General features: G+C 45.1%; 1 protein-coding gene across 4 annotated transcripts in view; it reads right to left on the minus strand.

Moving 5' to 3' along the window:
• Nucleotides 1–303: 303 nt before the first annotated feature.
• hbp1 (HMG-box transcription factor 1) overlaps nucleotides 304–13,767 on the minus strand; it is a 72,747-nt gene continuing 59,283 nt past the window's right edge. For all 4 annotated transcript variants that reach the window (XM_072471523.1, XM_072471524.1, XM_072471525.1 and 1 more), the window contains 2 exons: nucleotides 4,106–4,247; nucleotides 304–1,234 (listed from right to left, as the gene is read on the minus strand). In XM_072471523.1, the coding sequence (XP_072327624.1) occupies nucleotides 1,217–1,234; nucleotides 4,106–4,247 (160 nt within the window). In that variant the 3' untranslated portion in view covers nucleotides 304–1,216. The remainder of the gene's footprint in view (nucleotides 1,235–4,105; nucleotides 4,248–13,767) is intronic.

The raw sequence follows: 13,767 nt of genomic DNA on the forward strand, positions 1-13,767 counted from the left end.
ACCTTCATGGTTGTTTTGCTTCCTAAAAATGTACGACAGCATACCTTATGTCCTGTGTAGTAGATTTGTTGTTGTTTTAAAACATTTTATACTTTAATTCAATACATGAGATCGTCTCTATATCCTGCTATCTACATATTCTATTTACAATTGTTCACATTTTGTGCCTCTTTAAAGTCTGAAACAACTACCTAAATCGCTGTTGTGGTCTCAACCAGCTACACAACAAAACCTAATCTTCAACCCTTTGTTTCAAAATGGACAGCATTATAAAAGTTTACCGTGGAAAAAAAGAACCAGACATTTTAACACTTTACAAATTTATTTGAACTTGAATACAATAAAAATAGTTTGTATTTTTGTGCAAGAGTTCCTGTGGGACAACAGCCTGTATAAAGACATAAATTTACTTGAGTTAAAGCAGTTGCATAAATGTTGATCTGTGACTGTAATATCAACACTGCATGGCATAAATGCCATTCCATGAGAATGTCACATTGCATGAGTCATTTTCATGTGCTCGCTTTTCATAATGTTGCAAGAAACATTAAAGTGCAATAGTTTTAGCACAATTGTGGCCCAAGTGCTTGTTGTGCCCCAATTTCTGAATACAAGCCTTGAGTTTTATGGCAACTTTACTTGGCTTAAAACACCACAAAGTAAATTTGGGAGTATCCCTGCTACATATACTAAGTCCCCCACCGTTTGCAAATAAAGTTAATTGAATTAAAATTGTGCAATATAGTGAGTGATACAAATCATGATACAACAGCAGTTATACAGAATTTTAAACTTTACCCATTTACAATCTTAAAAATAGACATCTTTATATACCTACTTTTTCCTCCCTTACCTTAGCACCACAGGATTTTTAGTACAAAGTTTTCAAGCCTAAAAGCTATATTTACCTGAAATAACCTTTGACTGAACTTTGGAAGAACAAGTATTATGGCAATTTACAATACGCAATAGTTTTAGGAAAGTCAGAAAGATTAAATGCTTTGATTTACAACAGTCAATATCAGCCACTTATATAAAAAGCAAACTATACTTATTTTATTACAATTGTCTAAATATAGATTTATCACGCAAAAGAAATCTCAAATTAAAACTGAAGGATAGATACACTGAGTCTTTTTGCTCACTTGCATCCAGTTTTCTAAAATAATTCCAAATGGTGAAAGTCGAGGATAAAGTGGGTTTCGAAAGCTTCTGGTTACTGCTGCTGAGAACCCTGTGTTTAAAAAACAAAAAATCAACACATGATAGGTTTAATTATTCTAATGAAAACGTTTTTTTTATAAATACAGACGACGTGGCTGGTTTAGCACAGGGCTAAATAGCTGGCTTTTAAAGCAGACCCAGGCAGGCCAGCAGCGCGGGTTCAATTCCCGTACCAGCCTCCCCGAACAGGCGCCACAATGTGACGACTAGGGGCTTTTCACAGTAACTTCATTTGAAGCCTACTTGTGACAATAAGCAATTTTCATTTCAAATTAGTGTTCCAAGTGTAAACTTTATTCCACAGGAGCAGATTGAGGTTAAATGGCCAAGAAGATTAGCACATTCACCCAGCCCATAATTTAAGTAGTCATATAGAGTCTATCCTAATCTGAAAAGTCTATGCTGCTAGTCGTAGCAACATTGTAGAGCATGTTAAGGGCAGCACGATGATGCAGTGGTTAGCACTGCTGCCTCACGGTGCCAAGGTCCCAGGTTCGATCCCTGCTCTGGGTCACTGTCCGTGTGGAGTTTGCACAATCCAAAGATGTGCAAGTTATGTGGATTTGCCACGCTAAATTGTCCCTTAATTGGAAAAAATGGATTGGGTACTCTAAATTTAGAAAAAAAAAAGAGAATGTTTTAATGATGTGGGATAGACAGACAAAGCAAAAAGGAATCAAAGAGGAGCTTTTAGAAACATTGAACGCAAAAGGACAGAGGCTTTAAGAAAGGCTGCTAACAGTAGAATACAAGAAGAAACACAAAAACTGTGCCATTCATAGCTGAACTCTACTTTCCTGCCCGTTCTCCATACCCTTTAACCTGTATTGAATTAAAAATCTATCTCCCCTTAATTTTACTCACAGTCCCAGCATCCACTGCACTTTGACCCTTTGAGAAGTAATTTCTCCTCCTCGATGTTAAATCTGCTACCCCTTATCCTAAACAATGACCTCTCATTCTAGATTGTCCCAAAAGATGATGCATCCACTCTACATCCACTTTGTCAAATCTTCTTGTATACCTCAATTAGATATCTACTCATTTGTCTAAACTCGAGAGACTATAGCTCTCTTCAGGAGACAAACCCCTTATGCCTGATCTAACCAAATGGGAATACAGTCCCAGTCCCATAGCGAGCGTGTTTAGGCACATGTTTCCTGGCGCTCGATCCATTTTTAAGTGGCATCCTGATCTCTCGAGCACCCAACATGACCTCTGAAACCCCCCCCAAAAAAAACAAGGGGCGTGTGGCGTAGCAAGCAGGTAGAGTCCGGGAGCAGGGTTTCCCGTCATTTACCGGTGACGTGGCGCACTGCTTTTCGGGTGCAGCGTGGCTTGTAGATCCAAGCCCCTCATTTTTGAAATTAATCTAGTGAATCTCCTCTGAACTGCCTCTAACGTGATTATATTCCTACTCAAGCGGACCAAAATTGTACACACTACCCCGGGTGCGGTCTCACCAATGCCTTATACAGCTGCAGCAACACTTCCCTACTTTTATACTCTATCCCTTCAGCTATAAAGGCCAACATTCCATTTGCCTTATTACCTGCTGTACCTGCATACTAGTTTTCTGAGATTCATGCACAAGGACTCTTTTATCCTTCCTCAAGTGTAGTGACCAGAAATGGATGCAATACTCTTGTTGGGGCCTAACTAGAGCATTATAAAGGTTCAGCATCATTTCCCTCCTTTTGTACTCAATACCTTTATTCATGAAGCCAAGATCCCAAGCTAGGCACTCCCTGCCACTTTCAAACACCTAAACCGGAATCATCATCTATAGAAGAAATATTGCCTGTCGTGCAGCTTTGCAGTTTAATAAATATCGGTACTAGTTGCAGACTGCACGCACATATCTAAACAGCTGCAGCAGTTGCATCCTGGGAAACAAGCCACCCTAATCAACATTACTGTGGAAGGTTCATGACACAGGAGTCTTAGTGAAGGTTAAGAAGCATGTACACTCAATGCTCATGGAGAAAGAAAAATGGACTAAAATCATCTAGGGATGACTGTATGAGCATCTCGTGAAGTCTTGGAGGTAGAGGTTGGATGCTGGAATTTAATTAAACTGAATCATGCTGTAATGTATCTTGGAGCTCTATTTTCTAATGCCATGGAAGTCAGATGGGTGTTTATGGTCAAGGCTTGCTGTGTTACTGAGTTAATAATTTCAACAATGCTACTGTGCACAAACCAGGAAGAGTCAAATGTAGAGACCAAGTGGTCAATTCTGCACATCTTATTGTAGATGGTTCAAGAACAACTTTAGCTAGGTGAAGGAATAGAATGAAGAATGCAATACCTCGTAAGATATTAAGATTTTTTTTTAAGTTCCACCTTCACCAAAGGTAATGAGAAAGAAGAAAGATTTATGATCCCTTTTGTGGAAACCATCTCTTAAAGCTACTCTATCTTACATTGTACCAGAACCTTAGGGAAACTTGGACCTTCTTGGAGAGATTCCGAGAGACAGAGATGACTGCCATGAGCAGACCCCTACTGTCCAAATCGTTAGGTTCTCGAATGTTGAATTCTTCAACTCCCAAAAGGAACTTTTGTTTGATTAGGTTAGTTGAGATGAACCACCTCCACTATCAGAAAACAAGGTATTCAAAATTAAACTTCAACAGTGATGAATTAAACTGATACAGCTTGATTACGTTAAACTTCTCCAAAAGTGACTTCAGTGGCAAAGCCTAGATTTCCAATTATTTTTTATACTTTAGCACTCTAGTTCATGTAGGATGCTAACCCTTAGTCTGGATATCCCTTTCCCTACCATTATCTCCAAAAAATCAAATATTATTGCTTGCCTTTCAGAATCAAAGTAAAGCATAAAGGTTAGGACAGACAGACTGTTTTAGGTACTCACAGAGTTGCTCCGTTTCCTTTTCCAGCAGTCTGGATTAAGGCGTTTTTGTTCCTCTGCCAGAGCCTTGGCTTCCAATGTATAAATTCTCCTCTCTTCATTTTTCATCATTTTCCACTTGTCGCCTAAAATTACACTAATGGCCCTGCAACACAGACATACATAATGGGCATATCATTCAGCAAATATCTCATTTATAATAGTTGTCTGATTAAACCCAAAAGCTGATCATTTTTGTTTCTATTACCTGTACCACAAAACTATTTTTCATGTAAATAATTCTTTATGCACTGACAATTTACACTGTGGCTCAATTTTACTGGGGCACATAATGTTCATTGTAACTCAAAAGAAAGCCCTTTTACAAGTTTTGTGTTTAGCATCTTTAAGACCATTATTGTATGTTAAGCTTACTAACTCAATAATGGGGGTGCGGCACTGTGGAGCAATGGTTAGCACTGCTGCCTACAGCGCACATTCTCCCAGTGGCTGCGTGGGTTTCACCCCCACAACCTAAAGTTGTGCAGGTTAGGTGGATTGGCCACGCTAAATTGCCCCTTAATTGGACAAAAATAATTCGGTATTCTAAATTTTAAAAAAAACATACAATAATGGGCACTTGTAGGAAAAAGTCAGCAATCTTGTTTCGAATTACAGACAAAATGAAAATGCAACAGATTCCCTACATCATAGATTACCCAGAATGGCAAGAAGCTACCATTGAAATATCTAACTGCCAAACAACTATCTCTCCAGCCATCGTTTTCTTTCCAAAAATTATTTAACATGTTTAAAGCAAAATATTGTGGTTGCTGGCAATCAAAATAAAAACAGGAAATGCTGGATAAACTCAGCATGTCTGGCAGCATCTGTGGAGAGAGAAATAAAGTTACTGTTTCGAGTCCAACATGACTCTTCTCATTTCTGCCAAAGCACTCAAACAGCCCCAAGCAAATTCATAAATAACATTCTTGTGGTTCTGACATACAAGCCCACAACCTCCCTGGAGTATTTGAAAAAGGCAGCCTACGCCTCCACGGCAATGCCTGCCTCCACCAAATGGGTTGCCAAACTCACCTGTACCTTCGTCAACTCCAGATTCAGCTACTTATTGCTTAAGATATCTGAACCCTCAATACCAACATTCCAATTGCTCTGGTATCTATTATTTGCTCATTACAAAATGGCCATTTTCTTCTAAGTGACTAGCCAACAATTACAATACTAGAATTGTTAAGATACTTCAACAATACAAGCAAAAAGTTAAATACTGCAGTTGTTAAAGCAGTAGCTTGTAAAAATGGTTCTCTGATGACCTCTGGTGGTATGGCATGAATTGTGCTGGAAGTTCGATATAAAAACTGGATGTATCTGGTGCGATTTGTTAAGCAAGTTAGAAGCTCAAGTGCCTAATGTCAGAACAACTGAGTTTGTTATTTCAAGTCAGATGACCTATTTAGGAAGGTAGTTCGAGTAGAGTTTCATGGATTTTCCACATATCGTAGGAATACAGGACAGCTTGATGCTTTTGGGGGGAATCACATGCTGAGCGTGATACAGTCAGGTGATGTGGCATGTGGTCTACTTTGAAGTCATACAAAAAAAATCTACACCATTTTGATCTAAAACTTGTAATGATTTTGTCGGATGGCCTGATATATTAAAAGACAGGACCTCGAGGGTTGTAATCTCGGGATTACTCCCTGTGCCACGTGCCAGTGAGGCTAGAAATAGGAAGATAGAGCAGACAAACACGTGGCTAAACAGCTGGTGTAGGAGGGAGGGTTTCTGTTATCTGGACCACTGGGAGCTCTTCCGGGGCAGGTGTGACCTGTATAAGATGGACGGGTTGCATCTAAACCGGAGAGGCATAAATATCCTGGCCGCGAGGTTTGCTAGTGTCACACGGGAGGGTTTAAACTAGTATGGCAGGGGGGTGGGCACGGGAGCAATAGGTCAGAAGGTGAGAGCATTGAGGGAGAACTAGGGAATAGGGACAGTGTGGCTCTGAGGCAGCGCAGACGGGGAGAAGTTGCTGAACACAGCGGGTCTGGTGGCCTGAAGTGCATATGTTTTAATGCAAGGAGCATTACGGGTAAGGCAGATGAACTTAGAGCTTGGATTACTACTTGGAACTATGATGTTGTTGCCATTACAGAGACCTGGTTGAGGGAAGGGCAGGATTGGCAGCTAAACGTTCCAGGATTTAGATGTTTCAGGCGGGATAGAGGGGGATGTAAAAGGGGAGGCGGAGTTGCGCTACTTGTTCAGGAGAGTATCACAGCTATACAGCGAGAGGACACCTCAGAGGGCAGTGAGGCTATATGGGTAGAGATCAGGAATAAGAAGGGTGCAGTCACAATGTTGGGGGTATACTACAGGCCTCCCAACAGCCAGCGGGAGATAGAGGAGCAGATAGGTAGACAGATTTTGGAAAAGAGTAAAAACAACAGGGTTGTGGTGATGGGAGACTTCAACTTCCCCAATATTGACTGGGACTCACTTAGTGCCAGGGGCTTAGACGGGGCAGAGTTTGTAAGGAGCATCCAGGAGGGCTTCTTAAAACAATATGTAAACAGTCCAACTAGGGAAGGGGCGGTACTGGACCTGGTATTGGGGAATGAGCCCGGCCAGGTGGTAGATGTTTCAGTAGGGGAGCATTTCGGTAACAGTGACCACAATTCAGTAAGTTTTAAAGTACTGGTGGACAAGGATAAGAGTGGTCCGAGGATGAATGTGCTAAATTGGGGGAAGGCTAATTATAACAATATTAGGCGGGAACTGAAGAACATAGATTGGGGGCGGATGTTTGAAGGCAAATCAACATCTGATATGTGGGAGGCTTTCAAGTGTCAGTTGAAAGGAATACAGGACAGGCATGTTCCTGTGAGGAAGAAAGATAAATACGGCAATTTTCGGGAACCTTGGATGACGAGTGATATTGTAGGCCTCGTCAAAAAGAAAAAGGAGGCATTTGTCAGGGCTAAAAGGCTGGGAACAGACGAAGCCTGTGTGGCATATAAGGAAAGTAGGAAGGAACTTAAGCAAGGAGTCAGGAGGGCTAGAAGGGGTCATGAAAAGGCATTGGCAAATAGGGTTAAGGAAAATCCCAAGGCTTTTTACACTTACATAAAAAGTAAGAGGGTAGCCAGGGAAAGGGTTGGCCCACTGAAGGATAGGCAAGGGAATCTATGTGTGGAGCCAGAGGAAATGGGCGAGGTACTAAATGAATACTTTGCATCAGTATTCACCAAAGAGAAGGAATTGGTAGATGTTGAGTCTGGAGAAGGGGGTGTAGATAGCCTGGGTCACATTGTGATCCAAAAAGACGAGGTGTTGGGTGTCTTAAAAAATATTAAGGTAGATAAGTCCCCAGGGCCGGATGGGATCTACCCCAGAATACTGAAGGAGGCTGGAGAGGAAATTGCTGAGGCCTTGACAGAAATCTTTGGATCCTCGCTGTCTTCAGGGGATGTCCCGGAGGACTGGAGAATAGCCAATGTTGTTCCTCTGTTTAAGAAGGGTGGCAGGGATAATCCCGGGAACTACAGGCCGGTGAGCCTTACTTCAGTGGTAGGGAAATTACTGGAGAGAATTCTTCGAGACAGGATCTACTCCCATTTGGAAGCAAATGGACGTATTAGTGAGAGGCAGCACGGTTTTGTGAAGGGGAGGTCGTGTCTCACTAACTTGATAGAGTTTTTCGAGGAGGTCACTAAGATGATTGATGCAGGTAGGGCAGTAGATGTTGTCTATATGGACTTCAGTAAGGCCTTTGACAAGGTCCCTCATGGTAGACTGGTACAAAAGGTGAAGTCACACGGGATCAGGGGTGAACTGGCAAGGTGGATACAGAACTGGCTAGGCCATAGAAGGCAGAGGGTAGCAATGGAGGGATGCTTTTCTAATTGGAGGGCTGTGACCAGTGGTGTTCCACAGGGATCAGTGCTGGGACCTTTGCTCTTTGTAGTATATATAAATGATTTGGAGGAAAATGTAACTGGTCTGATTAGTAAGTTTGCAGACGACACAAAGGTTGGTGGAATTGCGGATAGCGATGAGGACTGTCTGAGGATACAGCAGGATTTAGATTGTCTGGAGACTTGGGCGGAGAGATGGCAGATGGAGTTTAACCTGGACAAATGTGAGGTAATGCATTTTGGAAGGGCTAATGCAGGTAGGGAATATACAGTGAATGGTAGAACCCTCAAGAGTATTGAAAGTCAAAGAGATCTAGGAGTACAGGTCCACAGATCACTGAAAGGGGCTACACAGGTGGAGAAGGTAGTCAAGAAGGCATACGGCATGCTTGCCTTCATTGGCCGGGGCATTGAGTATAAGAATTGGCAAGTCATGTTGCAGCTGTATAGAACCTTAGTTAGGCCACACTTGGAGTATAGTGTTCAATTCTGGTCGCCACACTACCAGAAGGATGTGGAGGCTTTAGAGAGGGTGCAGAAGAGATTTACCAGAATGTTGCCTGGTATGGAGGGCATAAGCTATGAGGAGCGATTGAATAAACTCGGTTTGTTCTCACTGGAACGAAGGAGGTTGAGGGGCGACCTGATAGAGGTATACAAAATTATGAGGGGCATAGACAGAGTGGATAGTCAGAGGCTTTTCCCCAGGGTAGAGGGGTCAATTACTAGGGGGCATAGGTTTAAGGTGAGAGGGGCAAAGTTTAGAGTAGATGTACGAGGCAAGTTTTTTACGCAGAGGGTAGTGGGTGCCTGGAACTCACTACCGGAGGAGGTAGTGGAGGCAGGGACGATAGGGACATTTAAGGGGCATCTTGACAAATATATGAATAGGATGGGAATAGAAGGATACGGACCCAGGAAGTGTAGAAGATTGTAGTTTAGTCGGGCAGTATGGTCGGCACGGGCTTGGAGGGCCGAAGGGCCTGTTCCTGTGCTGTACATTTCTTTGTTCTTTGTTCTTTGTATATTAAAAGACCACTTGTAGCTAAAGCTATAAACAATTTATTAACATTAACTGTGGGTATACTATATTCAAAACAGGTGAATAACAGGTCAAGCACGAGACCTCTCTCCCGCTTCCTCCAGCCACTCTGAGGGGTCACCTGACTAACATTCACTTATATACTAGTGGGACTCCTAGTGGTCAGTCAGTGAATTACAACACAACCATGACATTACTACAAAACTGTCCTTAAACATTATCCAACCCCCACAAAAGAAAAACGTAGTCTATAACTGGCAGCGAAAGCTGGGTGGAATTATGGTTAGTGGAAAGTGTGCATCATTTGTAGAATGAAAAAGATGTGTTTCTTCAACTGCTGCCCATGTGAACTCAACGCCACCAAACAGGGTAAATGAAATGAAAATCATTTATTGTCACAAGTAGGCTTCAAATGAAGTTACTGTGAAAAGCCCCTAGTCGCCCCATTCCGGCGCCTGTTCGGGGAGGCTGGTACAGGAATTGAACCGTGCTGCTGGTCTGCTTTTAAAGCCAGCGATTTAGCCCAGTGCTAAACCAGCCCCTAGTGAAGAAAGGTTATCAACCTGAAACATAAACCCTACCTGCCTCTCGCCCCAGATGTTGCTTAACCTCCTAAGTATTTCCAGCTCAGTTAGCTGGACGGCTGGTTCGTGATGTGGAGCGACATGAACAGCGTGGGTTCAATTCCCGTACCGGCTGACGTTATTCATGAAGGTCCGGCCTTCTCAACTTTCTCAATCTTGCCTGTGGTGTGATCATCCTTAGGTTAAATCTCCACCAGTCAGCTCTCTTAAAGGAGAGAACAGCCAATGGTCCTCTGGGACTATGGCAGTATTTACATTTATTTTAACTGTGCAACTGAATTTCTCACATTAACAGCACTTGTCAATCATCTTGTAAATATTGCTAGGATATGTGGTAGCTGTCCCTTAGTTATATTGCATGAACACAAGCTAAATTGCATTATCATACTTGGCTGGTTTGTACCACTGTGAACATCAGTAATTGTGAATTAACATTTTGAATTTCTCAGCTTTTGAAGTTTATAGTAGATGCTAGTAAATATATAATGCAACTATTATGAAGGTCTTTTGTTTGCAATGCAGGTTAGTTCCAAAAAGTGTAGGGTATGGCCTATGATCATACAGTAAATCCAAAATTACAGAGCTTGAACACTGAATAACCTATTTGAATTGTAAATTATCTGTGGGGAATATGTAAAATTGCCCCTTATGCCTTGCATGCTGATGTTCATTTGTATATTCCTGTCTTATTGTTTCCGAACTGGGGGGGAAACCCAGACAGGATTAACTAACATTACATCTGATATTTTGTTAAATCTATTCTATTTCTGTTGAGAAACGGTTTGGTGAATTCTAAGCACATTCTTTTTTTTTGTTGCTTCCTCGTCATTCCTTCATTTCAATTAGAACTTTGATGTGTGCCTTGGTTCAGAGGTAGCAGTCTCACATCATGTTCTTCAGTTCCACTCCAGAGTGTTGAGCACAAAACCACAACCAGCATTTCAGTGTGGCAAAACACTGCTGCTCAGTTAGAGATGCTGTCTTTTGAATGAGACATTAAACCAAGTCTTCCCCCCCCCCAAAGGTGGAAATAAAAGATTTATATTTGAAAACATGGGAGCTTTTCCATGATCCTGGACACAACATGCAACACATTAAACAGAAGATCTTGTTCTTAATCTCACTGCTACTTATGGGATCGTGTTGTGTGTGAATTGGCTGTTATTGAGTTTTTAAATCAGATCTTAAGATTTGTCAATAAGGTGATTTAGTGATTACATACACAATTTGAAGAACTATCACTAGAAGTTAAAATCCAGTTAAGTGAAGACTATTATCAGTTGGCCACCATGGACAGAATGTATTGCTGAATTTATTACAAACATTGGGTGGGATTCTCCATTTCAGTGACTAAGTGTTGACGCTGGTACAGAATCAGTGGACTTCTAAAACCGCAAAATTGGTGCTGCTCCTGGAGCAATTCATCAACCATTTTAATGGGCTAACTCCGGCACCACGGGAAACACAATCTATTCCAATGAAAAACCTTGTCGGATTCGCCTGGGTCAGGATTGACACTTGAGAAGCTCACAAGCTGCAGCTGATTATAAGCACTCCAGTCCCCACACACTCATCCCAGCCAGCAAGATGGCAGTATGAAGAGCGGACGCTGAACCCGAGACAATGCTTGACGCCGTGGAGGAGAGGCGGACTACCCTGCATCCCGGGGTGGGAAGGAGGCTGCCACCAACGGCCGCACACTGGGCCTGGGTGCAGGTGTCAGAGGTCATGAGCGGCATGGGCCGGACAGTAGTGCCATAAAAAAACTGCACAACCTCAGGGTGATCAGAGTGAATAGGCAGTACTATGCCCCTGGCACCAACCCCAATCCCACACACCCGTAACCCCACAGACACCCTGAAGCACCAGTCCGGGAAGACACACTTCCCGACACAACTGTCTCCAACACCCTCACCATCCCAGAGAAACTCACATTGGTTGGGCACATTAGTGAAGAGGCTCCTGGGACACTATCTGGTGTACACCACACACTTGCTGCAGTACAGCAGGTGGAGGTAAGAACCCACAAGGCAGGGGACAATAGAAGAACTATTGAGATGCAGTCACAGAGCCAGGGACTGCATGAGGGGGTGTCAGCAACCATCCAGCAGGTGCAGTTGGAGGAATCCAACCGCCTGCAGGTGGCGGTGGTGCGGACCATGCGTGCCACCCAGGCTAACACTGCATGGGTGGCATTCGTGGTGGAGGTCTTGGGAACAATTGAGCCGAATGTCCAAGGCATGAAGCACTCTGTGGGTGGTGGCTGAGGCCCTTGTACTAGGACCACCTGGACATTGCAGCGGCGCTCCAGAGCGTGGCCCAGTCACAGCGGGTCATGGCTGAGGGACGTCGCCAGTATTGCCTGGGCGCTGGCTGATGTGGCACAGACCCAGAAGGTGGTGGCACAGTCACATGATTTGGTGCAGTCCCCCCAGAGGGAGGAGGTTCACATCCTGTGCTCCATTGCCACGAGCATCGAGAACCTGGTTGGGATGGGAGCTGGCCTCTAGGACTGGAAGCCCCAGTGGTTGGTGAGCCTCAGGGGTTAGCTCTGCTTGCACCCTTGTCCCAGGGGAGGAGGAGGTGATAGGGTCCACAGGGGAGGGGCCGAACACCACAGCGCCTCACACCCCCTCCTGTCCCTGGATGCATCCGATGGGCAGAACAGGGCAGCACCACTCCACTTGGGATACCTGCGCAGCAGCCGGGCCCATCCAGTACCAGTCGCTCCAGAAGGGGACCCAGTTCACAGGGCGGAAATCACAGCAGACTGCCACTACCACTGATGTACCACCTGGGGATCCACCTAGGCATAGCGTTAGGGCCTATAAGGCCAGAAAGGTAGACACCAGTTAAGTTGGCATGGTGCAGCACACAGTATGGAAAAAGGGGCGAGGGCACAAACCTGTATCTGTATGTTCACCGTTGCACAATAAACACATCTTCACAACGTTCCAACCTGCCTGGTGCTCAGTCAGAAGGGTGTGGGGTGGGCTGGGCTGGCTGCAGGGGGGGGGGGGGGGGGGGGGAAAGAGAAGATGGGCAGACGTTGGTGGGGGGCATGGACGAGGGGCTCCAGTTCAGTCAGCGCTCAGCAGTCCGATGCCCCACCGCCACCCCTCTCCAACCCACTCCCCCCTGCAGTGAGGAAGGTCGGAATCACGGAGGGGATTGCAGGAGGGGGGGGGGGGGGGGGGTGGGGGGGTGATGGCATTGCCGTGCCAATGGCCAGGCCCCTTAGTCAGTGAACTTGGAGACGATCAGAGCGCCCCGTGTGCGTTGGCCCAGATGCACACGTTGTGCGGCCTCCTGTGCCTGCTCGGGCCCCATCTCCTGCCCATCTTCACCCTTTCCCGCATCCTCCTCGTCGGACAAGGCCTGGCATTCATCCGCCAGCACATCGCACCCCCCTGCTGCGCAATGTTGTGGAGGACGCAGCATATCCCACGATGTGGGAGACTCTCCTCGCGCTATAATGGAGGGCAGCTCCAGAGCGGTCCAGACATCTGAACCGCACCTTCAAGACGCAGAGGCACCGCTTGATCACACCCCTTGTTGCAGCATGGGCATCACTGTAGCGAGTCTCTTCGGACTTTGGAGGATAACTCCCGTCACCAAGAGCCAACCCCTCAGCGGGGGTGCACCTTGAAGAGGTCAGGAACCATCAAGTGTGACAGGATGAAGGCTAGGTAATTATCGGGCACAGCCGTGCAGGATGTACAGCTCATGGTCACACACCAGCTGCACATTCATCGAGTTGAACCCCGCAGCGATGGCATGGATGCCCCAGTGCACCAAAGTCTGAGATCCCAGACAGGTATCTACTCGGCACCTGGAAGAACCCTGTGGCATAACAGTTCAGCGCAACCGTCACCTTGACGGCCACTGCGAGGGGTGTCCTGTCCCACAGCCATGTGGTGCCAGGTACGCCATGATCTGGCAGATATGTCATAATGCCCCTGCTCGGCCAGAGTCTTCGGCGGCATGTCCAGTCCATCAGGTCCTTGAATGACAGGCGCTGCCGGTACACCCGAGGCCTCATGTGGTGTCTCTTTCCCTGGGCGGCACGGTAGCACAGTGGTTGGCACTGTTGCTTCACACACCAGGAACCCGGGTTCG

This window comes from Scyliorhinus torazame, chromosome 13, assembly GCF_047496885.1.
Source record: "Scyliorhinus torazame isolate Kashiwa2021f chromosome 13, sScyTor2.1, whole genome shotgun sequence".
Classification (NCBI taxonomy): domain Eukaryota; kingdom Metazoa; phylum Chordata; class Chondrichthyes; order Carcharhiniformes; family Scyliorhinidae; genus Scyliorhinus; species Scyliorhinus torazame.